This window comes from Dendrobates tinctorius, unplaced genomic scaffold, assembly GCF_039654945.1.
Source record: "Dendrobates tinctorius isolate UK_male_01 unplaced genomic scaffold, ASM3965494v1 ptg000003l, whole genome shotgun sequence".
Taxonomy (NCBI): Eukaryota; Metazoa; Chordata; class Amphibia; order Anura; family Dendrobatidae; genus Dendrobates; species Dendrobates tinctorius.
The window spans coordinates 6,830,040-6,855,271 of NW_027361671.1; the positions used below are offsets into that span (position 1 = coordinate 6,830,040).

Genomic DNA, 25,232 nt, shown 5'->3' on the forward strand with positions numbered 1-25,232 from the left:
ATGAGACATCCAATTTGTATAGTAAGAAGACAATTGTTCCCTATGTTTTTCGAGATGCAAGGATAGAGTCTGTTTTGCTCAAGAATTAGATATATATGGTCTATTTTACATTTTCTGACATAAGGTTTGTGTGATTATCATGATGATAACAAATATTAAGCCAAATAAATTTAATTATTAAATTATCTACTTTGCCTACTACTCTAGAATAGGAGATTGAATGGGCAAAGTTTCTCCTTGTAGAGAGTGCCATGTCGACTATAGGTACTGTCACACTTAGCGATGTACCAGCGATCCCGACCAGCGATATGACACGGTCAGGATCGCTGGTGCATCGCTAAGTGGTCGCTAGTGAGCTGCCACACAGGCAGATCTCACCAGCGACATCGCTGGGGACGGGGGTCGCTACTTACCTGTCACACTAGGCGATCCTGCGTCCTCCCGCCCGGCTCCACGCTCGTCGCTCGTCTCTCCACAGGAAGCGCCACAGGAAGCTGACGACGAGAAACGGTCCAGGATGTTCTCGCGCGATCAGCGATAACCAGCGGGGGAGCAGTCGTAGGTAAGTATCAGACACAGCGATGTCGCTAGCAATATCGCTATAACGTCACAAGACTTTAAGGAGTCTTATAAGCCAAGCAATGCTCCTTTAACAATTTAAAGAAGCAAATAGCCTTATGGAGAGGAAGAGGAAAGTAACTCTAGTGCCACCCATTGTGGTAGCAGATCTAAAAGTCAATATAGAAGCTTTAAAGGGGCTTCGTATCTTAAGTCATGTGAAAAGCACTTTAAAGGGTAAAAATTGACTCTACCACTCTGAGGCTATTTTCATATCTAAAATATGAGTTAAGCTTTGGCTTCAGTATCCATTTTATGTAAAGGGAGTAGATGTCCTATTGCTATTACAAAAATATTCTTGTCTCTATGGATGCTAAGCATTCCAAACAAAGAAGATAAACCTAATCTTATCAGTGGAATTAAAGCTAGGATAGCTAAATTGATCACTATTATCACAAGCGCCATGCAACCTACAAGCTTCATTGCAAAACATTCAGCAGTTGTCCAATACATTCTGATCAGCTCAGTGTTGTCCATATAATCTTTCTGATAACCAGCAATGAGTACAATTAAACTGGCAATCTACACATGTCAAGCCATTTTGTCTGCAAGAAGGCTTGGACACCCAAACAAATGTTGAATCTTTTTTTTTTTCTAACTGAAGCCAAAGCTTGAGACTAACTAACTATATGATATGGTTGCAATATATTTGTAATTGTTGTAAGACATCAGCACAGAAGTATTGTCAAAGTTATAATTGTCAGATCTCAAATGTGTTCGACCAAGCAACTCCACAACAAGGATTATCATAGAATTAAAAATACATACATGCACATATTCTACATAGGTGAAGGGTAGACCCCCTGAAATGTTACCTCTGATGGGTCCTTGCCACAGAACCTTAGTCTAAAACTACAAGTGTTTTTCCCTTAATCATAAGAAAAATTGATCTAACTTTACTGATATTAAAAAAGTTGTCCACTTCTTGGACAGCTTCTTGTTATACCCCACACTTAAGTGGGGTATAAGTTTGACAGTATAAAAAGTTTATACTCACTTCCCATGCTTGCGCTGCTCCCACAGTGTCGGCACTCGCTCTCCCCATGGCTCTCCTGTGGTTGTTGTGACACGTTATATCAGCAACCAATCAGAGCTGGCATCACTGTCCCCGCATTCAGACAAATCGAACATGAAGAGGAAGTCCGGTCTGGAGATTATTTCTGACTTGCTCTTCATGTTCAATTTGTCCGAACGCAGGACAGTGACGCTAGCGCTGATTGGGCACCAATTTCATGTGTCACAACAACCGCACGAGAGCCCCAGGGAGAACGAGTGCCAACACCGTGGAACAGCGCCGACACGGGAGGTGAATATAGGCTTTTTTATTTTATCGGGGCCAAGCGTGGGGTATGAGAAGTGGTTGTCCTAGTATTGGACAACCCTTTTAAGCACCTAACACAATTTTTAATCTGTTTATAAAGCTTTTGGCTCACATTGACTCTCACTGCCTTTACTGTTTTTTGGTATTTTAGGGTCAATGCCTTCATACACATTAGACTAAAGTCAGCCCAATTGATGGGTTTGACCAACAGATTAATATGTATGGGGTCCTCTAAGAGAGGGATAGAGATACATACTGTATCTGGCATGTATGATTTGGACAGATGCTCCTTTTGTTGTCCCCGAGATAAGCCACCACTAAAGATATCTGTCAGCTGCTCTCTTATAGAGAACACAGGAGTGCTTGCCATATTGTTTGCTTTTATGTATGAGAGAGTCGGACGAGATAGTTGCTGGCCGAACCATCATCAACATGACACTTATCTAAAGTGATTGGGGGCCTTTAGTGTTTAGTTTGAGTATTTAGTTAACATTCAATAGACATTATTGCTAATTCAGGTATGTGAAAAGTTAAATGCTAGAGATTGATAACAGGAAGCTTCCATTAATAAAGACTCTTTGTGTGTCTGTCAAGAGTCTTATCTGTCTTTTACCTCAATTGCTGTCTCTTATTGCTTCACAGTGTCCTTGCCTTACAGCCATGGATTTCCTCTTAAATTGTGGCAGGTGTCATTATCCTAACAGACAGGAGACCTATCTTCATCTCCTTATTTTGGATAAGAGTACTTTTCTCAGATCACTTAGCTTTTAAAAGGAAAATATACCAGTTTTGAAAAATAAAAATGTACAGTGAAGATCTCGGAAGATGTGGAATGTTCAATGTCCATCTAGTTTTCTACCCTTTGATGACCTCTTTGTTGAGAAGCAGCAGACAGTTTGCATATTGTTGGGTTTTTAATTACTTGTACTAAATTCTTGTAGATAATTGCAATGTCCTAAAAGCCAGAACCATATTCACATGGACGTTGTAAAATCTGGTTTAGATTTGGTTACGGATATTGTTGAGTTCTTACTAGGCTTGGTAAAGGGATGGATGTTGACAAGTTAACTACTTTCTGAAGTTGGCACTAACGAGATTATTTTCCTCCTTCTGGAGAAGATTTAATTTGTATACTTTTCCCATGTAGCGTTGGCTGCAAGATGTCATACTTTAGCTATACATCCGTAATAAGAATTAGTCACCTACCAAACTCTTTAGGAAGAATACATAATTAGAATTGATAAGAATAGTGTGATATGTCATTCTGTGGCAACATAGAAAAGACAAAGGCCTGAGCATTTCATTCTTTCACCTGACCCTTTATTTAACTTCAAAATTGGACCCTTTTTTTCTCCCAGATATTCCTAGTTGCAATACTTATATGATTGCTACATAAATATAGCATATTACGTGAATAAACCAAAAGATAAGGTGATATATTTTGCATTTTGTGGATGATGAATATTCAAGCAGGACACATAAAATATTACAGGGAATATGTCAGCAGGTTTCTGCTTTATAATCTGACATCAGCTTAATGTAGGGATAAAGACTCTGATTCCAGTGATGTATCACTGAGTTTACTTGGTGTAGCACTTATAATATAATTACAGTTTTCTCTGCTGCAGATCTAGCAGAGCTCTGTTGTTGAGCTGAGTTTAACACCGTTCACACCACTGCTAACCAGTCTTGGGTGAGTTGTTGGACTAGGATGTACATGGCCGGTTGTCCTCTATTGATAATCTCCTGCTGTTAAAACTGGTTGTGTTGAAAGATCAAAACATAGTCTAGTAAGTGACACATTACTGTAATAAGGGACTCCTATATTGTGGTGTTTGCATCTGTTAACAGATTCTTAAAGAGGAAATTTCGCCAAATGTTTCATGTTGAACTGGACACACGATGGAATTAAACATTTCATTTTGTTATTTTACCCTTCCAATGAAATTAGCAATATAATCATTTGGAACTTAATGCATTAACTTTCGTTAACCCAAGTGGGTGTTTTAGATATCTACTAATAGAGGGAGAAGAAGTACATGGCCGCAGTGAAAACACAAGCTTGGACTTAACTAAAGTTAATTCATTAGGTGCCAAATACTTTGATTGCTAATATTTCCGTAACAGAGAGGGTAAGTTTATTAAAAAAAAACAAGTTGTATTGTGTGCTGCAGCCGCTATTACATCTTGTGTCCAGTTCATCGTGGAATATGTGGTAAAAGGTCCTCTTTAATTGCATTATACAGCATATGTACCATTTATTTTGGTGGCCAATATATATATGGACCCTAACCTAACCCATGAATAAGAAACAAAACATGCCAACCATGCCACTCCATTCATCTCCTGAAGAAGGAAGAATGGGGATCTCTGTACTAGTAGTTGGTGGGGGGGTTAGGGGGTTCAGTAACCATTGAATAGGTGATAAATGCCTTTGGTTGGAAAACCTCTGTAAGACAAATTGCCACATTTTACAATATGTGAGCATGGTAGTTTAACCATTCTGATAAGTTTCAGGATTTATGGATCTTCCATGGAAAATGAAGTCAAGTTCTTCTAACAAGAAAACTCTCCACTTATTTTATAAGTAGCTAATGTCCTTCTGTTGACCCCAGCGATGACTTTATAAAGGACCAAGAAAAAAAACCTTGCGAGCTTTTTAATTCAATACAGCTCACCCATAATGTTTTTTTTTATGCGGATTTAGTGCTTGAATAGTCAGTGCCAACTTTCCTTTTCCATACATTGGAAACAGAGTTCATAGTTTAAAGCTCTCTCTGAGTTACAGTCTTAGAGGTTTAAGGTGGGATCCACAGAAATGCATAGAAGTACGTCGCTCTGTAGTTAATCCTCACAGTAGCGGTTCAAGCCGTGTCTTTCTAGGACTAGTTAATGGTCACAAAGTTAAGATGAAGTGCGCAGATGGAATTTCAATTAGCTTGGTTTTCAATGATTTATAGAGAGTCTACATCAAGTAATTGATCCCTCAGCACCTAATGCCTGTTTAACATCCTCCTCCTTACAGTATAGTAGCCTTTGCCACAATCCATCTGGTGAAAACACTGAGGCCTTTGTTCCCTTACTATTTATTACCTAAAAACGCCAAACCCCAGTTATGTTCCCGTTGGATGTACTCGCTCTCCCAAACTGCAAATGACAAATTGTTACATTCTGAAGTGTGAAAATTCAATTCCCAATTATTTGAAAATAGTGAACTGTTGTGTGTTTAGCTGGGGAAATTGAACCATATCCAGCAAGAACACATTACTGGCATCACTTCTGAATTTCACAGAGCAATAAATATGTGTGAAAGGGATTTTTGATTAAACAGGGTAGAGATTAGTTAGACATGTTAATATAGGCAACTATATCCTGCAAGAGAATAGTCTACATTTTTATAAGGCAAAACGTAGAAATTGTGAGGTGTGGGTTTCGGTATTTTAATCTTATTATTGATAACAGGATTTTTTTTAGAAAATTAAAGAATTCAGGGCTTCTCTTTTTTTTAACATTTGTAAGCATAGACAATCGTTGTAAAAAAAATTGTTCATAGTAGCGTAACTGAAACCTTTCCCAATATATGAGGCCACCATGAAGTTTGGTAATATTAATTAGTTAAAAAAATAAGTTCGCAAATAAATAGCAATGATGACCCTTAAAAGAGTTGCTCAGCAATATGGTGCCACTTTTGCCAATAGTTGTCTGTGGTGTTGCAGCTTAGCCCATTTACTCTTGTTGAAGTACATCGGTCACCTCTGGAGTTGGTACGAATTGATTCCAGTTGGGATGAATTGACCCGGTCCTTCTGTGAGGTCAGTTATCTGTAGCCGATGGACATGAGCCCTATGAACCACCCCTATAAAGCAGGATTCACGTTTCTTTTTGTGATTAGTCTGCCTTGTGTAATGTCACATGTTTGTAATGCTGTAATGATGATGTCACTTCAGGTTGGCTAATCAAGAGAAGAGCCACAGACACCGGGAAATAGGATTCCTTTCTCAGAGCTCCTGTCCTGCGGCCACAGACTACTGACGTGGCCAATATAATGGGTCCTGTTAATCAATTTGCACCAACTCTATTCAGCGGTTCATCCACAATGTAGCAGCTCAGGCTTTGCCTTTGTAGTACCAGTACATGGAGTTAAACCATTAATAACAGGTTTCAGAAAAATATATGAATTGGCTCCTTGCCCTTCTCGAGAATGGAGCTGTAGGGCACATGTGGATCCACTACTTGTTTCAATGTCTTTGCCCCAAAGAAGTTGATGGAACAGTAAATGAAGCACTACTGCACAAAAATTTAATGACCCTCATTTTCAGAATTGTTGGGGATATACAAATAGTAGACTTGATGGCAAAGATTTATTCAAGTATAGAAAAATATTGGAGTCTTCAATTAGTCATTGGTCTGAATATGTATTGATAAGTATACAAAGCAAAAAGTATGTTTAATTGACAGTTAAATACCTTACAGGGTAAGCTTTTGAGTAACAATTGGTCATTTTTAACCCAATAGTTTTGTCTCATAAACATATAAAGAATATACTTATTATGATTTTAACTGAAAACCATTTGGAAAAGCCAGAAATACTAAGCTAAGAATCCAAAACAGGTGGAATAACTTATGCTTAGTAACAAAAAATGTAAAAAAATTTGAGAAAATGTACCACTTGTGGTGGTGTTCCAAAAAGGCTTAGCAGTGTGTACTTTTCATCTGAAACTAAGTGGTTTCTTAGGTCATTTTATAAATAAGTTGTTTATATGAATTAAAATTCATATACCGGTTGGATTCATTCTCTATGGCCAAATCTGCCCTTATAATGTCATTTGAGTGGGTTGCTCTCTCTCTGTCACACTCTGGTGACTTCTATAACATCAAGTAAGTGCGAAGAATGAGCAATCATGAACTAATTAATGAAATCAACCTGTCATAAACTAGTCATTTGTTAGTTGCTAATTAAGCGTAAAATGTTCTTCCTCTTTTATTTTTTGTGTCTTTTGGTAATTATATTCCTTTGTTGATAAGTAGAATGTAACCGTTGCACTATGTTCAGCACAAACTCATTAAGTGACTGAATAACTTGCTCCATATGATTGATAAATGTAGTAACTCTGTTACCTTTATTTTGGATCTCCACTATTTTATGGTTGCCAATATTACACAGCATGTATCGGAAGCCTACTTGCACTTGATCACATAAAGTAGATGAATTGTTATGTGTCTCAAGTCCATCACAAAACAATTGTTCTTTAGTTCAAGTCACTGCAAATCTTGCTTATCAATGTGTATACATTGACAATTTCTGAAAAGGCGTTCAAGAGAAAAATGTCTAGTGCTTAATTAATTTTTTATTTATAATCCTTATTAAGTAGCTTCTGGCACTACAAGGAAATTGTAAACTTGCTGCTAAAGGCCCTTTTACATTTAGCGATGCACCAGCGATCCGACCAGCGATCCGACCCGGTCAGGATCGCTGGTGCATCGCTAAATTATCGCTAGTGAGCTTTCATACAGAAAGATCTCACAGCGATGCAGCAGCAACGCAGCGCATGATACTCACCTTTCACACACAGCGATCCTGACGTCCTCCCGCCCGCCTCCACGCGTCGCTCGTCGTCACAGCAGGAAGCTGACGACGAGAAATGGAGCCGGACATTCTCGCGCGATCAGCGATGGACAGCAGGGGAGCCAGTCGTTGGTAAGTATCACACATAGCGATATCACTAGCAATATCGCTATAACGTCACAAAACCAGTGACGTTTTAGCGATATTGCTAGCGATATCGCTTAGTGTAAAACCCCCTTAAGTTTAATGGCTGGTAATACTGTAGGACTTAAGACAACTTTTAAAAAAACTTTTCTAATGAAAAGGAATTGTCTGAAATCCATAAATAGCCTGACATCCAACAACATGTATTTTTAAAAATTGTCTGATAATTGTATATAATAGTAAAAATGATTAATATTTGCCTGCTGCTCCTGAGTCAAAGCTTCTCTGGATCCATGATGGTCTTTTTTCATCCAGCCTTAGTGACGTCAGTTGACATGAATTGTGATAGTTGCTGTTCTACTTCTGCACAGGAGAGATCCCAAGCCTTGTCTGGTGCAGTGGTCTCCCATTCAGGCTCGGCCGCTGGGATGGCTGCTCAGCACAGACTTCGGACCCAGCACCTTGCCCAGGCTCTCCAGCAAAGCCTATGGTGACTACTGGTATACACGTGCAGCGCTGTACTCTGGAGTCTATGTCCAGATTTCACCCTACTGAGCATGTTCATGATGTGGCACCCTCTCATTGGTGCTCGGATGTCAACTGCTCTGGTGATGTGGCAGCTTCAGATTGGCCCACAGGCAATGTCCTGTCTGTCTGGACTTGAGCTTAAGTTATAAAAGGCTCTCAATGGCGCACGCCTGTGCGCTAGTATCATGTGTGTTTGGTGTGTTGGTGGCTACTTTACCACCCTGTGTGCACGTGTGCCGCTAATAGCACTGTGAGTATTTGTCTAGACAGGCAATGTAGGGAGGGAAATCCCACTTGAACTTAGCATCTGCACCGGGCGTCCCCAGGCGTGCGTGCTAAATCACACTGTGTGTCAGAGCAGGGTCAACCACCAGCTTAGTCTTCCCTAGGGGTTAAGTTATAGGGACCCCATTAGTATTTTATTTTCTATGCGACTGTGCAGTCTAACAGGGTATAGTCCTTTGTGCGTTGCTTCATAGTACCGCTCTGTGGTGTAACAGAGCTTGGCACTTTGCGCTCTGTGCACACTGAGAGACATTTAACTGTGCTTAAAGTGTTTTCTCGCAGCCTTGCTCCGCCTATTTTTAGTGCAGCTGTTCTGCATTGTTGATCCTGGGGAAGGCAAAAAAAACCCCACAGAGTAGAAGCCAATTTTCTCCATAGGGAAAAAAAATTGCTTCCCCTAAGCTGGGTCAACCATCTACCTATAATATTCTGTTATTTGTAACCTTCTATACTGTTACTCACAAGAAAAGCATCCATTCCTTTCTTAAATTAATTCAGTGAGTTGGCCATCACCACTTCCTCAGGAAGAGAATTCCAGAGCCTCACTGCTCTTATCATCATTGTGGTATCAGGCATGAAGCAGCAGTAACATCTTTGAAAGCATCAGTTATACCTCCTGATGAACCGCTACGGCGGGGAAACGCGTTGAGGGTTCCCCATAGACATGATAAGTGACCACTTATTATCTGATAATTGTATCTGACTGTGTTTATCTCTCTAAGGGAGAATAGCTGCTGATCCTGCCTTTTTTTAGGTTATTATATCATATAGGTCACATGATATCATGATATGGTTGTAATGCATTTTTTATCGTTATTTTTTGATTTTTTTGTCTGGTCTGCACGAGTCCTAGGGCATTCTGATTTTTTCATCTCTGCACTATCTGAAAATTGTTTTCCCCTCTGTGATAATAGGGATCACTAGAGAAGTGAGGGATAGTCCTCATTGAGTGGGGGCGCCAATATCGTACTATTAGGGTGCCAACCTCCACGGTTAGGAAGGTATCAGTTAGGCCTTAGTACAGGGCTGTGCAGCACTTCAGACTAGGTCTTTTTCAATTTTTTGACATTTGTCATTTTTTCACTGGGAAGGTGTTTTTTATGACTATTGTAATAAATTGCATATTTTAAGGGGATTTGTCTGTACACAAAGTTCTTTTCAAATTTCCATGAATTAGAAAATTTTTCCTCACTGCTCTTACCGTGAAGAACCCTCTTCTATGCTGGTGCAGAAATCATCTTTCCTCCAAACGAAGAGAATGCCCACTTGTTCTTGTCACAGTCCTTGGTACAAACAGTTAATTGGAGAGATCTCTGTATGGCCCTCTGATATACTGTACTTGTACATAAATATTAAGTCTTCCCTAAGTTTTCTCTTTTCTAGAGTAAATAGACCTAATTTTGATAACCTTTCTGGGTATTGTAGTGAACCAACTCCATTTATCATTTTAGTAGCCCGCCTTTGAACCCTTTCAAGTTCAGTAATGTCTTTCTTGAGCACCGGCGTCCAAAATTGCACACAATACTCCAAGTGTGGTCTGACGAGTGATTTGTACAGAGGGAGAATTATGTTTTCATCTCGTGTCCCCAGACCTCTTCTAATGCATCCCATGACCCTATTTGCTTTGGTGGCAGCTACCTGACACTGGGCACTCCAATTTAGCTTCTTATTGACTAAGATGCCTAAGTCTTTTTCCATGTCTGATTTCCCCAGCAGTTTCCCATTTAGTAAGTAATTATAGCATCTGTTTCTCCTTCCCATGTGCATAACCTTACACTTATCTGTGTTAAACCTCATTTGCCATTTTTCAGCCCAATTCTCCAATTTACTCAAATCTGTCTGTAGTTGCAAACTGTCTTCCTTTGTGTTAACTACCTTAGGCCTCTTTCACACTTCAGTTTTTTGCATCAGTTATAATCCGCCAAAAAGGCGGACAAGCGGATCCGTTCTCAACTGATGTGAACGGATGGCACAGGATCCGTTTTCAGACGGATCCTGAAAATGAAGAAATTTAAAGGAATCGCTGGCCGGGAAGGGGAGAGAGAGAGAGAGAGAGAGAGAGAGAGAGAGAGAGAGAGAGAGAGAGAGAGAGAAAAAAAACAAAACAAAACAAAAAAAAAAAAACCTTACAAGCTCCGTTTTGAAATTTTTGCGGATGGTGACGGACAGCAACTTTTGGCGGATCCTCACAAAAAACGGATGCAACGGACAGCAATCCGTCACAATCCGCCATTAATGCAAGTCAATGGGAAAAAAACGGATCCTCAAAAAAAATTTGAGGATCCGTTTTTTTTCAAAACCTGGCGGATTGTGACTGATTGTAAAAAACGGAAGTGTGAAAGAGGCCTTACATAGTTTTGTATCATCTGCAAATACTGATATTTTACTGTGTAAGCCATCCACTAGATCATTAATAAATATATTAAATAGTAGGGGGCCCAATACAGAACCCTGTGGTACCCCACTAGTAACCCTGGCCCAATCTGAGTATGCACCATTAATAACCACTCTTTGTTTTCTATCACTAAGCCAGCTACCTACCCATCTACACACATTTTCCCCTAGCCCAAGCTTTCTCTTCTTACTTACCAATCTTTTATGTGGGACAGTGTCAAATGCTTTAGAGAAGTCAAGATAAATGACATCCAACGATTCTCCTTGGTCCATTTGAGAGCTTACATCCTCATAGAAGCTGATCAGGTTAGTTTGACCTCAGTAGTGTTGACATTTTACCCTTACAATTAATAATCAAGGCAAATGGCCCCGATTAGATCAAAGTCTGCTGGCACCACTGTTATCCGTTGGATGGGTCAATAACTAGTGAGTAATGGTGGCCTCCTTACTGTTCTCCAACATTATATGTTGGAGGAAACAAAAGTCAACCATTTTGTTTCCTGGTAGAGGTGTCTGGCAGTGTTTTTCTCTGCTTTCTCACATGAACATTCAGGCTAGTCAAATGTTTACTTATGTGGGGCAGTTGGGATAGATAGGTGTCATCCAGATTCCCAGTTATGGCATCTGTATGCCCAGCTTTACTGTCAGCGTGACTCCTGTTGGTCATTAGAGACCAGTAAACCTGAATGGTAATGGACCATGGGTCCGTGTACACTAGCCGAATGGCAACACTTAACAGCCCCCAATCGGGTACTTATTTGCTGATTGGCAGTCATGTAAATGCAAATTATACAGGCTCACCCTCCTTCAGATGTGCATGGAAGAATCTGTAGTAAATCATTCATTGAGCCATTGTTCTTGGCAGTGCAGGTCTTCTTTACACAGGACAATACATTGCAGAGAATGATGATCTTTAGTGCAAACCAAAAGATCATTCATTACACCTGATGGACTAATGCTTTGCTCATTCGTCAAATTATCAGTAGTCTGTTTAGGCTGCATGACTATCATGATCAAGTGTTCCTAGAAAGTGTGAATAGACATTTAGAATGCATCAGCACAGCATTAGTAGGGTGATTTGTACCTATTTCTATATATAAAAGTGAATGTATGTGTGAATGTATGTGTGTATCATCAACCAATCACGAAGCATCTTTCATTTTACCAGAGCTGTTCAAAAGAAGCTGAGCTGTGATTGGTTTCTATGAACAACAGTTTTCCTTGCAACCAATCACTAACTATCCCTCATTTCACCAGAGCTGGTTAAAAGTAGCTGAGCTGTGATTGGTTGCTATGAGCAAGTTTTTCCACTTGACAACACCTCAGCAGACACTGACATGGTGGGAGAAATCTAGCATCTTTGGGATCATAAGCTCCCAGCCATTGTCTGCCCCCTTGAAAGGAGCAGAGAGCACATGACAGAAATGAATCCCACCCTCCCTACCCATATCCCCATCACACATACTACATCACGTAGGCACATCTTCCCTCTTAAAGGGATCATTGGTATGGAAGTCAGAGCAAATCCATCCAGGGCTTTGGTTTTGACCCCAGGCCTCTCTTAGAGTGATCCATGGTATGGAAGTTAGGACCGTTCCACTCAGCTCTGTGGTTCTAAACCCAGGCCTTTCTTAAAGGAATCTCCGGTATGGAAGTCAGAGCAAATCCATGCAGCACTTTGGTTCTGACCCCAGGCTCTCGTAAAGGGATCTCCTGTATGGAAGTTAGGGCAAATCCCTCAACGCTCTAATTCTGACCCCAGGGTTCTATTAAAGGGATCATTGGTATGCAAGTCACGGCAAATCCACTCAGCATCCTGGCTCTGATCCCAGTCTCTCTTAAAGGGATCCCCGGTATGGAAGTGAGGGCAAATCCACTCTGCGCTTTGGTACTGACCCCAGGCCTCTCTTAAAGGGATCTCCGGTATGGAAGTTAGGGTAAATCCCTTAGCTCTCTGATTCTCACCCCAACCTTCTGTTAAAGGGATCATTGGTATGGAAGTCAGGATAAATCCACTCAGTGCTCTGGTTCTGACCCCAGGCCTCTCTTAAAGGGATCCCCGGTATGGAAGTTAGGGCTGTTCCACTCAGCGCTCTGGTTCTGACTCCAGGCTGACGGGATAAATGTGGGATATTAGGGGTAGTAGTCCGCTGGCTTTGGCTGATGGGATGATGTGGGATATTAGTGGTAGTAGTCCGGTGGCTCTGCCTGACGGGATGATGTGGGATATTAGGGGTAGTAGTCCGGTGTCTCTGGCTGACAGGATGATGTGGGATATTAGAGGTAGTAGTCCAGTGGCTCTGGCTGATGTGATGATGTGGGATATTAGGGATAGTAGTCCGGTGGCTCTGGCTGATGGGATGATGTGGAATATTAGGGGTAGTAGTCTGGTGGCTCTGGCTGACGGGATGATGTGGGATATTATAGTGAATGTGGCTGTGTGGAGTGGGCGAGGCTCTACACTCAGCTTTATATATATAGATATAATCATTATGATTTGTTATAACTAACCGTAGTTAGTTACTATGCACGGGCAGCGTCGGGCTCTTCAGCTAGTTCTTTTATATAATTGTTAGCTGGTTTTCTGGCGTTGGGTAACCTGATTAAGGTCAAGCCGTCTTAAGAATATTATGACTGTGCTATAACAATGACCACAATCAATGTAATCCCCTGTCTGATTATATGATTTGGTGCAGGATTCTTAAACGTGTCATCGGAGTTTGGAGCGATGCTTTGAGGTTTGTTTATCCCTTAGCAAGACAGTTTACAAACATTTTCTTTTTGTGTTAGGGCCCCGTCACACATAGCGATCTCGCTAGCGAGATCGCTGCTGAGTCACAAGTTTCCTGCCGGTATCGCTGATCGCTGCAGGAAAGCCCAGGACAATTCTTTTGTCGCTGATCTCCTGCTGGCCAGCACGCATCGCTGCGTGTGACAGGCGGGAGACCAGCGATCAGCTGGTAACTAAGGTACACATCGGGTATCTAAGGGACGTGCGTCCCTTAGATACCCGATGTGTACCTTAGTTACCAGCGAGTTACAGGTGCCGCCACCACACGCTCGGGACCAGGAGGCAGCAGGACGCCGCCCGTGGAGAGGCTTGACAGCTCACCAGCGATCATGTAGCGATTCACCAGCGATCCTGACACGTTGATATCGTTGTCGGGATCGCTGGTGAGTCGCTATGTGTGACGGGGCCTTTACTCTATGATACTTTGTCTTTGGCAGTGCAGTTGATTTTTGCTCTTCGAAAAGAAATTGACCCTGGCTGTCACGTGCTGTGGTCAGGAGTGTGAATATAAATTGCGTTTTATTGTTTTTATTGGCGTAATGTTATTCAACAGGGTAAGTATTTGACAGCTATTTCCTTGTTGTCAATGTGTGATACTGTGATTACAAAATGACACCATTAAGCTCCTAATGAAGTCTTTTATATTGTTCTCCCCCACTTAACATAGATATTATAGATAGCCACAGCCTATATACTGCTTTTTATGGAAATAACTCTAGCTAATGCAACAGTCCCTCACTAATGTTTATTAGGAGTCTCTAAGGAAGTCCTATTAAGGTTTCTACTTTGCCATTAATGCTTGGGAATTTCTAGCAGCCTCTCCAACAGGCTAAAAGTGATTTATAAGCTGGTTTGGTTAGAAAAAAATCCAGCCCTCTCACTTAAAAAGAATTTAGTTTTTCATCAGCTTTGTCTAACAATAGCTTTTTATGCCAAACTGCATTGAACATTAAAATGAGACTCTTTTCTTTTGCTTCATGTAAATACATGGGCAATTCAATAGGGTTTACTTAGCAGATCCCTAACAATAATAACAGAAAACACATGTTTCGAGGATTTTCTTTTGTACTGAGCGTTTCATTTCCAAGTTTGGTTACAAATTGTTCAATAAAATGCATAAAATGTTTCGTTTTGTTCTACAGTTTTCTTCCAGCTATGAAGGTAAACTGAGGGCAGCAAAATATCTTCACTACTGAGCCTCCCTAAGTGTCATGATGACAGACACTATTATCACAGTGATCATGCTGAAAGCAATTGTGTCATTGTATCTGCCTTCAGGCTGTAAGATGCATAAGTTCCATTTCTCCCTGTGCTACGTAATTATAAGTGAAATGGAACGCTTGTACAAAGCAACTCTCGCTGTAAATGTCTGGCCACCTCATAATCTTACCTAGTAATGTGGAAAAATATTAAATCATTTGCAAGTGTTAGACACACAGAAGATGTTTTTCCTCCAAAATGTTTCATCACCCATTACTTTCCCAACTAAAAGCAATTCACATGCTGAATTTAAAGATATACACATAATTGCAGAGCTTGCCAGCTATTCCAGGAAATCCAGTAGGATCCCTGAAAACTAAACCTCCTGCAATCTCTGGAGGTAGCAGACTGCCCAGGGGTCACCTAAATCCCGAAGAAACCTTTCACAAACAACAATTTCCAAACAATTACTTTTACCTGACAAGAAAATGACCTATCATTAGAAGGATCTGAAGCGGCCGATTGTGCTTTCAAGGTGGGAATGTGGCATGCATGTGTGTCATCAAGAGGTCAAAGTTGAAAATATTTCTCAAACAACCCAAAAAGTTAGCAAACATGATTACTGATAATAAGGTCTTCACAATCTTATCACTGCATAGAACAATGATCACACACTCTTGTGGAAGTCTAAATCCAGTAGCATCATAGGACAAATAAATATGTATAATGGACATACAGACCATATGCTGAATCCAAATATAAGCTTTATGGAATATTGATGAGCTAGAGCCAAAAAGAGGTTACTAAGTGGCTGCAGCAGACCCATAACATAACAATGTCATATGACCCACCCTTAGTAGCCTTCCTGACTAAAGATGGACAGACCCCCTGGATGTTCGGGTCTGGAGGGTTCAGCCAAACAGTTAAAAAAAGTTCAGGTTTGTGTACCAGAACAATACCAGGACCCCATTTAGTTGAATGGGGGCCTGAACATCCAGTGTTTGCCATGCTGTTTATGATAGCGCGGCAAACACTGCTTCTGATTGGCGGTAAAATCATTACCGCCAGTGAGACAGCAATTGTTCCCACAATGTCACATGACAGTGTGAGCACAGCTGTGATCGTAGGAAAAAAGTTCACCTCCGGTCATTGGCATCAGCTGGTGGGACTACTGCTCCCATTAGCCTCCACCTGCTGCCTCTAATAACAGCGAGAGCAGGAGCGGCTGATGGGAGTATTCACCAATTGGTGCCTGCGCTGTAAATAATAATAAAAAAATGGCATGGTTCCCCTGTACTTTTGAGAACCAGCTAGGCAAAAATCACAGCTGGGGGCTGCAACCCTCAGATGTCAGCATTAGCAAGGCTTGTTATCAAGACTATAGGAGTCCCATTGCTGTATTTTTAATTATTTAAATATATAATGAAAAAAACAGCGTGGGGTCCCCCCATTTTTGACAACCAGGCTTGCTAAAGCTGACACCTGGGGGCTTGTAATCTCAGTCTGGTAAAGAGCCATGGATATTGGCCATCCACCTGCCTAAAAAGAGCAGAACACAGCTGCCCAGAAAAGGCACATCTATTATATGCGCCAATTCTTGGACTTTTCCTGGATCTTCTCACTTGCCCTGTAGTGGTGGCAAGTGGGGGTCCATATTTGTGGGGTTGATGTCACCTTTATATTTTCCGGTGATATCAAGCCCACAGATTAGTAATGGAGAGGCATCTCTAAGACACCTATCCATTACTAATCCTATGGTTGTAATGTAAATTAACACACAGCCAGAATAAAGTCCTTTAACAAAAATAAAAAAATCAACCATGTCCCTCACCTGTCCGACGTTCTGTCCCATTTTGTAATCCATGTCTGGGCTGAGAACAACTGATGAATGAGCTGCTTCGAGCGCAGCATCAGTAAGCAGTGGTGACCTCATCGATGTTACCGTAGGTCACAAAGGCTGCATACCAAGCCAGGCCAATGAACTGCGGTTACCCCCCTCTGGTGAGATCAGCGCTAGCACAGTGAGAAAAAGTTTCATGGTGCAAAGGTGAGTTCACCGCAGTTCAAATTAACCACAGTGAAATTCTACCGGTGAACTCATCTCTGCACCATGAGACTTTCTAACTGTGCTAGTTGTGATGTAACTGCACGTCACTAGCCTGGCTGGGAATGCAGCCCCAGTGATGCACAGTAGCCTTGATGAGGTCACCGCTGCTTACTGATACTGCGCCCTCAGCAGCTCATTCATCAGTTGTCCTCAGCCTGTATGGGCGCATCTTGGCACCGTCCAGGTTGAAAACTATTTATGCCCAGATTACAATGTGGGACAGATTATCAGAGAGATGAGGGATATTGTTGTTTTTTTATTTTTGTTTTATCACAGGAGATGAGGGATTCAGTAGAATGGGTGTTAGGTGAATATAACTGTGTTTGTTATTTTTAAATGAAAAAAGGAAAAGTATGTTTTGTTTTTATTTGAAATAAAAGACTTTATTTTAGCTGTGTCTTTACAATACAACTATAGGATTAACAAATGGATAGGTGTCTTACAGACGCCTCTCCATTACTAATCTGTGGGCTTTATATCACCAGACAATACAAAGGTGACATCAACCCCACAAATATGAACTCCACTTGCCATAGCTACAGGGCAAGTGGTAAGAGCCGGAAAAGCACCAGAATTGGGCATCTAATAAAGGTGCCTTTTCTGGGCAGCTGTAAACTGCTGTTTTTAGGCAGAGGGGGCAATATCCATGGCTCCTTACCAGTCTAAGAATACCAGCTCCCAGCCATCTGCCCGGTGGTAATGACTTTGCTGTTGATCAAAAGCAGTGTTTGCAGCACTGTCATGCACATGACAAAGCAACAAACACCTGGTGTTTGGGGTTCTGATCCCGAACAGCACCACAGACTTCCTGGTGAAGTCTGAGTTTGGTGTCCGTGCCTGAACAGTAGGTGTTCGGTATGGATGCTGAACTTTACTGTTTGGGTTCGCCCATCTCTATTCCTGACTTTGCTTAAATGCTGCTGTGGGATGTTTTTATTTTAAATGGGGTTCTGAAGGGATGAAAGCAACTCTGTCAGCACAGAATGACTGCTCAAACCAAATACGAGCGGTCAGTGCATCATGGTGGGTCCAATCATTTAACTACACCTTCCCACCTGCTTGGTTTTCATCTATCTTCACTGTTCCCTGCTTCTATTAAGCCAGAGCTGTCAATTAAAGAAGAGGGGAGGTTGGAGATAAAGGGAAATTAATCAGGTAGGAAGGTGTATATAAATGTTTTGCTGCGTCAGGATGCACAGAACAGTGGTACTTAGTTTGAACCATCATTTTGTGCTGAAAGAGTCTCTTTAAGCAGGGGTTATCCAGTAGAAGACAACCCATTTAACATGAAGCATAAACAATAATTTTCAGCATACAGATTTTATCAAGATTCAAAAAGTTAAGCAGCTTTGCAAATACATTGTTCTTCTTTTGTTGAGATTATCCTGAGTCGCAGCCAACATGTTGAATGTTCATAATTGTTACAGGAACCAGTCGAGAAAAACTTGACAAAGCCCTGTGTTGTCAAGTTAGTCCTACAAGGCAATGCTTGTGCTGCATTATGTTCCAGCAGAGTTATTTTATATCTGCTACATTTCCAAATATAATTCAATATATAGATATTAAACCAGTGAGGAATTCTCAGCGATATTAGCCCGAAAACCTGCCTAATTCTGATTGAGGCTGTAGATGATTAAAGAATTGTAACCATGCCATAATTTACAATTAATACTCAATAATGCATCTGCATAGTTAAAGAATCATTTTGTAAGTAATATCTTTGTTGACTGTGAAATGTTGTCGAGAAGGACAAATTCTTCAGAAAAACTCCAGGTCTGCACATATATATGTAGTCTAGAAAAAAAGCATTCTAAAAAAATTAACATTGTTTGCATATCTGCTAATGTTGTGTTTTTGTATGAAACTTCTATTTCTCAGGGCTTTGCGGAGTAGTCCTATTCTTTGCACATTACAATGTGGGTTTTGACTGTGATACTTCATTATTAAGTGTATTGCTGAATAAGAAACATATGTATATTTTGGAATATATTCCTTTACTCAAACGTGAGTGTGGAATAAGTACCAAATTGATGGTTATATGTAACCAGGTCTTTAACATACCATAGACATGATTGCACCAGCAACAAAAGTCAAGGACTAATCATGACATAAGTAAATATTGTATCAATTTAACAAGCCACCAATCCTACGGTGTAATTTCTTGTAGTTCAAAACATGAAATCCAGCCATGGATGGTGAAGTGTACTGGGAAGCTAAAACTAAATGCTACACATAGAAAGATGCACAACACTCCTCACTGCAATGGTATCTCACGGCAGGTCTAGTAATGTAAGGGTATCTCATTGTCCATGTCTATGGCCAGCCATTTTATCATGTATAGCCAACTTGAAATCAAAACTTAATGTGTGGAATTTGCTTCACTAAAATAGAACAAGACTGTAATGGCTGTCTTAAGAAACTTACCTCGAGTAGCTATACTTTTGGTAGCTGTTGGATTGATGCTTGTTCTACTGACAAATTTATTTTTTTACTTCCCCAAACTGGTTTTGTCCAGACCTCTATCATAAGCTTGTCTCCCTTTAGAACAAAAAGAACATGCCCAACAATTTTCAACATGCCCAATTTTTCTTCCCCCATTATCATCCGTCTGGAAAGAGTCGAGAAGCCACAATCTGTCATATGAGTTTACGCTTACGTGTATAGGCAACTTTAGGTTTAGGCTTCTATTAAATTGTGTTATCTCCTGTAGAGTTGCCTTTTTTTTCCAGAAACACTATCACACTTGGATGTTTCTGGGATTGCAGGACATCTCTTTTCAGATGAGTAGAGTAGGGCTGCAATAACAGACATAGCTACCAGACAAAAATGGTGCTTTTTCTGGAAAAAAAGCAGACACTCTTCTCTTATCCTAGACAACACCTTTAAATAGTATTTTATATTATGAAAATCCATATGAATTTTATAGAGAGTTCACTTAAGGACGACATTGGCTGCTGGATATAGTTACAAACCCTGATAAAAAGCGCTGTAGCCACAAATTTAGGCTGGAAGATGAAATAAATTGCTCTTGAAATATTTGTAGGATCATTGTTCTCCTGGAGGACTATTCTGTGTCCTGAGGCTACAAAGGAAATCATATTCACAAAGGTTTTGGTAGACAATAGAGATTATTGTTTTATGCACTTACACTGAGCAGAGTACTTATAAACCATTATCCAAATCACTTGGCAGTCCATACTTACTTCCTATACATTCCAGACAAATATGATGTAATTTGTTGAAGGAAAGTAGAAAAATAATGAAACCACATTCTTTTGATATGTAGAATATAAAGAACTTTATATGTAGATAATCTGGGGGTCATTTCAGATGGTTAGTGCAAATGCAGCACAATTATGTTATTGAGAATGTTCTGCTTACTTTTGAGTGTTTAGAACTGTTTTATTCCACCAGTCGGTGATTACGGGCAATCATTTCTGATGTTCATTGACATTGCGTTATTTCATTCTGTGTGGCCAGGCAAAGAAAAAATTCTAGAGGTTTGTTGTTGAAACAAAAAAAAATGTAAAATTGAGGAAAAGTAAGAATTATCAAAAAAATCTAAACTTTAATGTTGAGTAAATCATCCCACACAATGTAACTTGTAATGCAGTGTTTGCTCCTCAAGAGTGCAAAGTATCTACCATACTGTTTGCTCGAAAAAAATGTGATCCAAGAGAAATAAACTTGATCAACCTCTTGAAAATCAATGAGAAATGAACGATTTTATGACTAATGCAAGGATTTATTTCTTCATTAGATTCTCACATAAACTATCTTTTTTGTATCTTTTCAGTTAAAGTGGAAAAAAGTCCTCCTGTCAAAGGAACGTTGTCCGGGAGAGTGACATTACCATGCTTCTTTTCAACGATACCTACACTACCACCAAGCTATAATATTACAAATGAATTTTTGAGGATAAAATGGACAAAAATCGAGAGAAGTCGAGATGGAAAAGATCCAAAGGAAACTACAGTTTTAGTTGCCCAGAGTGGTGGAATAAAAATTGGCCAAAGTTATCGGGGTAGAGTGTCTGTACCTAGTCATCCAGAAGACATTGGTGATGCTTCATTAACAATGGTCAAACTTCGGGCTAGTGATGCTGGTACTTATCGCTGCGAGGTGCTGTTTGGCATTGAAGATACTCAAGATACCATATCTTTGGATGTTTCAGGTGAGGCTTGTAGAAGAGCTGGCATGTGCCATGGTCAATATATTTTAGTCCACATAAACTGCTCACTAGTGATGAGTGAGTATACTCGTTGCTCGGGTGTCCTCCGAGTATTTTGGCGTGCTCGGAGATTTAGTTTTCGTCGTCTCAGCTGCATGATTTGCGACTTGTAGACAGGCTGAATACATGTGGGAATTCCCTAACAAATAGGCATTCCACACATGTATTCAAGCTTAGAAAAACTCGAGCAACGAGCATACTCGCTCATCACTACTGCTCACCACATAAATCCATCATGTTTTGCTCATGTTACTATAAGGGCTCACGCAGAGTATCGTATGTTTGGTCCAAGTGTGATCCAACAAAACATCAGATTGCACTTGGATCAATGTTATTCTATGGGGCCATGTACATGTCCAAGCCAACACGAGGAAAAAATTGTAGCATGTCTAAGTTGGATCCAGTTATATATCAGACTGTACTCGGCCATCCAAGTCAATGAGTTCATGGAAAACATTGGACAGCACTTAGTTGACATCTGAGTGCAGTTTGGTTTTCACAAACTAACAAAATGGAGAAATCAACCTGATTCTCAAGCCTAAAACTCCACCATGGATTGATAACATTTCCAATCAATTATGAATTATAAATCATAAGATCCATAAACACATAAAACTCTGGTTAAAATTACAATGTTTTAATTTTCTTATTTTGCAGGAGTCGTGTTTCACTATCGAGCATCAGTAGACAAATACATATTAAATTTTGAAGATGCCCAAAAGGCATGCATTGAAAATGGTGCCCAAATTGCAACACCTGCACAGCTGAGAGCGGCCTATGAAGATGGATTTGAGCAGTGTGATGCTGGCTGGCTCGCTGACCAAACTGTTAGGTAAACTCTTACCCAACTTGTAATTGTTACAATTTTTTAATTGCTTTCTATTGTATAATATTTATTTTATCTCCATTCAAAGAATAATTAGATTGTGAGGAGCAAAATGATAAAACCAAAACTTTTGTGTCAATTCTGAAGGCCTTCAAGTTGTTGTTTGAAAACAGATGGGATTAATGATTTCAGATCCCAGGGCACTGATACCTGGGTGCTTGAGATCCTGAATTCTACAGGTCAACCAATATGGGAAACTTAAAGAGATTATCATTTTTTTCAATCCTATTTTGCTTCCCCAAAGAAACTGACCACAGATTCTTCTACTTCTAAGAGCCCTTAAGGTTATAGGTAATCGGTTGTGAAACCGTTGAACTAAGATAAATGGATCATCTGTTTAATGCGCAGGCATGCTTGGTCCTCCGAAGAGTTGATATTTGTAGGCGCTTTCTGCACTTGCTAATTTACTGAAGTCATGACAGAGGCACTTATCTCTATTAAATAGGGTATTAGAAAGTGAATCTTCTAATCTAAAGGCCCCGTCTCACTAAGCGATCTCGGTAGCGAGATCGCTGCTGAGTCACAACTTTTGTGACGTAACAGCGATCTCACCAGCGAGATTGCTGTGTGTGACAGCGATCAGCGAGCGGCCCCCCTGCCGGTATCGCTGATCGCTGGAAGAAACCTCTGGACATTTCTTTGGTCGCTGGTCTCCCGCTGGCCAGCACGCATCGCTGTGTGTGACAGGCGGGAGACCAGCGATCAGGTGTAAAAAATAATTAAAAAAATAATAAAAAATATTGTTATTCTCACCTTCCGACGTCCGGTTCAGCCATCCTGCCTCTCTCCATTCTCCGGTCCCAGTGATCCTTTACACGAATGACCGCGAGACTTTGTTATCCCTCGAGACCATGACATCTCGCGGTCATTCGTGCAAAGGATCACTGGGACCGGAGCGTGGAGAGAGGCAGGACGGCTGAATGGGACGTCGGAAGGTGAGAATAACTATATTTTTTATTTTGATTCTATTTTTTACAGGGATGGCCAGCGATGCCGGGCGCTCGGCATCGCTGTGCTGATCGCTGGTGAAGCTGTGTGTGTGACAGCTCACCAGCGATCACATAGCGACTTACTAGCGATCCTGACACCTTGATATCGGTGTCGGGATCGCTGGTAAGTCGCTTAGTGAGACGGGGCCTTAAGTTAACCCTTTAAGTTAGAGATTCAAATTATCCTTTCGGGAAGCGGATAGCTTTTGTTCTAACATGTAATATTGGCTATTGATAGACGCATAGTCACCTTAATGTTGAAGTTATTGTGTGATCTTTATTGTAAGGCTTACGCTTTTTTACTGTAAAGTAAAAGAATTAAAAATGAATGTGATAGTGAAGGCAGCCAGTAACTACGAATTAAAAATAATATTTTCCTGTTGCTGTTTTCATTAAGGTATCCAATCCGTAATCCAAGAGCTGGCTGTTATGGTGACAAAAAAGGGAAAGAAGGAATACGAACCTATGGAAGGCGTCCAGCTGAGGAGAAATACGACGTGTACTGTTTTGTGGATGAACTAAATGGTGAGATTCTAGAATTTATTGCTTTATTTTAATTCTACAGTGATATGACAATCAGGAAATATCTTTTTAGTTAATTACAATTCTGTAAAATGAGAATCATCATTTGACCCAACCCAATACTTACAGTATGTGGTCAGTTCAGGCTTTTTTTTTATCAGACTGTGGTGTAGTAGACACTATTAAGGTTTGATGCATTAAATGCCACATTGTCATTGGGAGCATTTGACATTTCTAATGACTTTGTGAATAATTTTGGCACTGCCTGGGTAAAAAAAAATGTTTGTAATGAAAAGTCATTTGTTCTCCCCATTGAAAACACATCCATGCTCATTGGCATATAGACCCGTTGAAGCGTGTATAACGCGAAATGGTCGTAGTCCTGCTTTTTTTCTCTGCATGTTTTTCATGTACCAAGCCCAATGCTAACCTTGTCCAGAAATTAAATAAAGGACTTTGGTTTTTTAACGGAATTGAGAAGTGCTGCATCTGTTTTTCTTTCGAATTGGTCTTCTACTACATTCATGCTCAATCCAACAGAGTGTGCAGTGTTCAGCAGGAATAGCTGTCAACCGAAAGAGTTACTTACATCCAAAAGTTACCTAAATATTATATCCAAAAGTTATTGGCATCTTAACAGAATCTTTACATTAACGGATTATCCAATCAGACCAAGATTAATCTTTACTGGAGATTGTAAATGTCCAATTGTTTTGCCAGATAACTGACGTAAGGTGCTTAAAATATATTTGCAAATCACCATTATTGTAATAGGTAAACAGCATCTGAATGATACTTGTAAGCAACTGTATTGTAGGGAAAAAAAGGTTTTATTTAGGAGGAACATAGCAGATGAAAAAGATGAAAATTGGATTTATTCTTATAAAATATATGTGGGTGTAAAATACCAACTCAGACCAATATAATGACCTCTAAGATCAGTCAGATAGGTTCAAAATCTGAGTGTCTAAACTCAGCTTTAAAATGCCAACTCAGACCAATTTAATAATGTCTAAAAATTGATTGGTTCAAATCTGAGTGTCTACACTCAACTTTAAAATACCAACTCAGACCAATTTAAAAATTTCTATGTTGAGTTTGATAGGTTCAACATCTGGGTGTCCAAACTCAGCTTAAAAATGCCTTCTCAGACCAAATTAGTCATCTCTAAAATCAGTTTGATAAGTTCGAATTCTGAGCGTCTAAATTCAGCTTAGGGTTTGCTTACGCTGGCTTGTATTTTCTCGTGGGAGAGTATCACGGCCGATTATGCTAATGATACTTGGTTCAACTTTGTGAGAGTGTCATCTGAGTGTGATCCAATTCTCTTGAATGAAAGAATCATAGCACAGGTGTGGAGAAGATGGAGAACTTAATTTCTCCATCTTCTCCATTGTCTCTGTGAGCGTACATCGGACTGTACTCAGGTAACATCCGAGTGGAGTCCAAAGTTTCAAATGCACCCATAGATTTGTAAGGGTGCACGTGATCCCAACACCAGAGCCACTTGCAGCATGCTGATTCGACATGAGAAAATTATCGCAGATCTGCACTGGCCCATACTATAACATTGGGCCGAGTGCTATCCGATAAAACATTGGTGCACTCGGCAGTGTTATACACCAGTGTGATTGAGCCCTTAATATACCA

At 40.3% G+C, this 25,232-nt stretch overlaps 1 protein-coding gene across 2 annotated transcripts in view; it reads left to right on the top strand.

Annotated features, from left to right (window-relative positions):
* Positions 1 to 25,232, top strand: part of VCAN (versican) — a 112,991-nt gene that overhangs the window by 14,379 nt on the left and 73,380 nt on the right. For both annotated transcript variants that reach the window (XM_073583450.1, XM_073583538.1), the window contains exons 3-5: positions 20,751 to 21,128; positions 21,843 to 22,017; positions 23,458 to 23,585. In XM_073583450.1, coding sequence (XP_073439551.1) covers positions 20,751 to 21,128; positions 21,843 to 22,017; positions 23,458 to 23,585 — 681 coding nt within the window. The remainder of the gene's footprint in view (positions 1 to 20,750; positions 21,129 to 21,842; positions 22,018 to 23,457; positions 23,586 to 25,232) is intronic.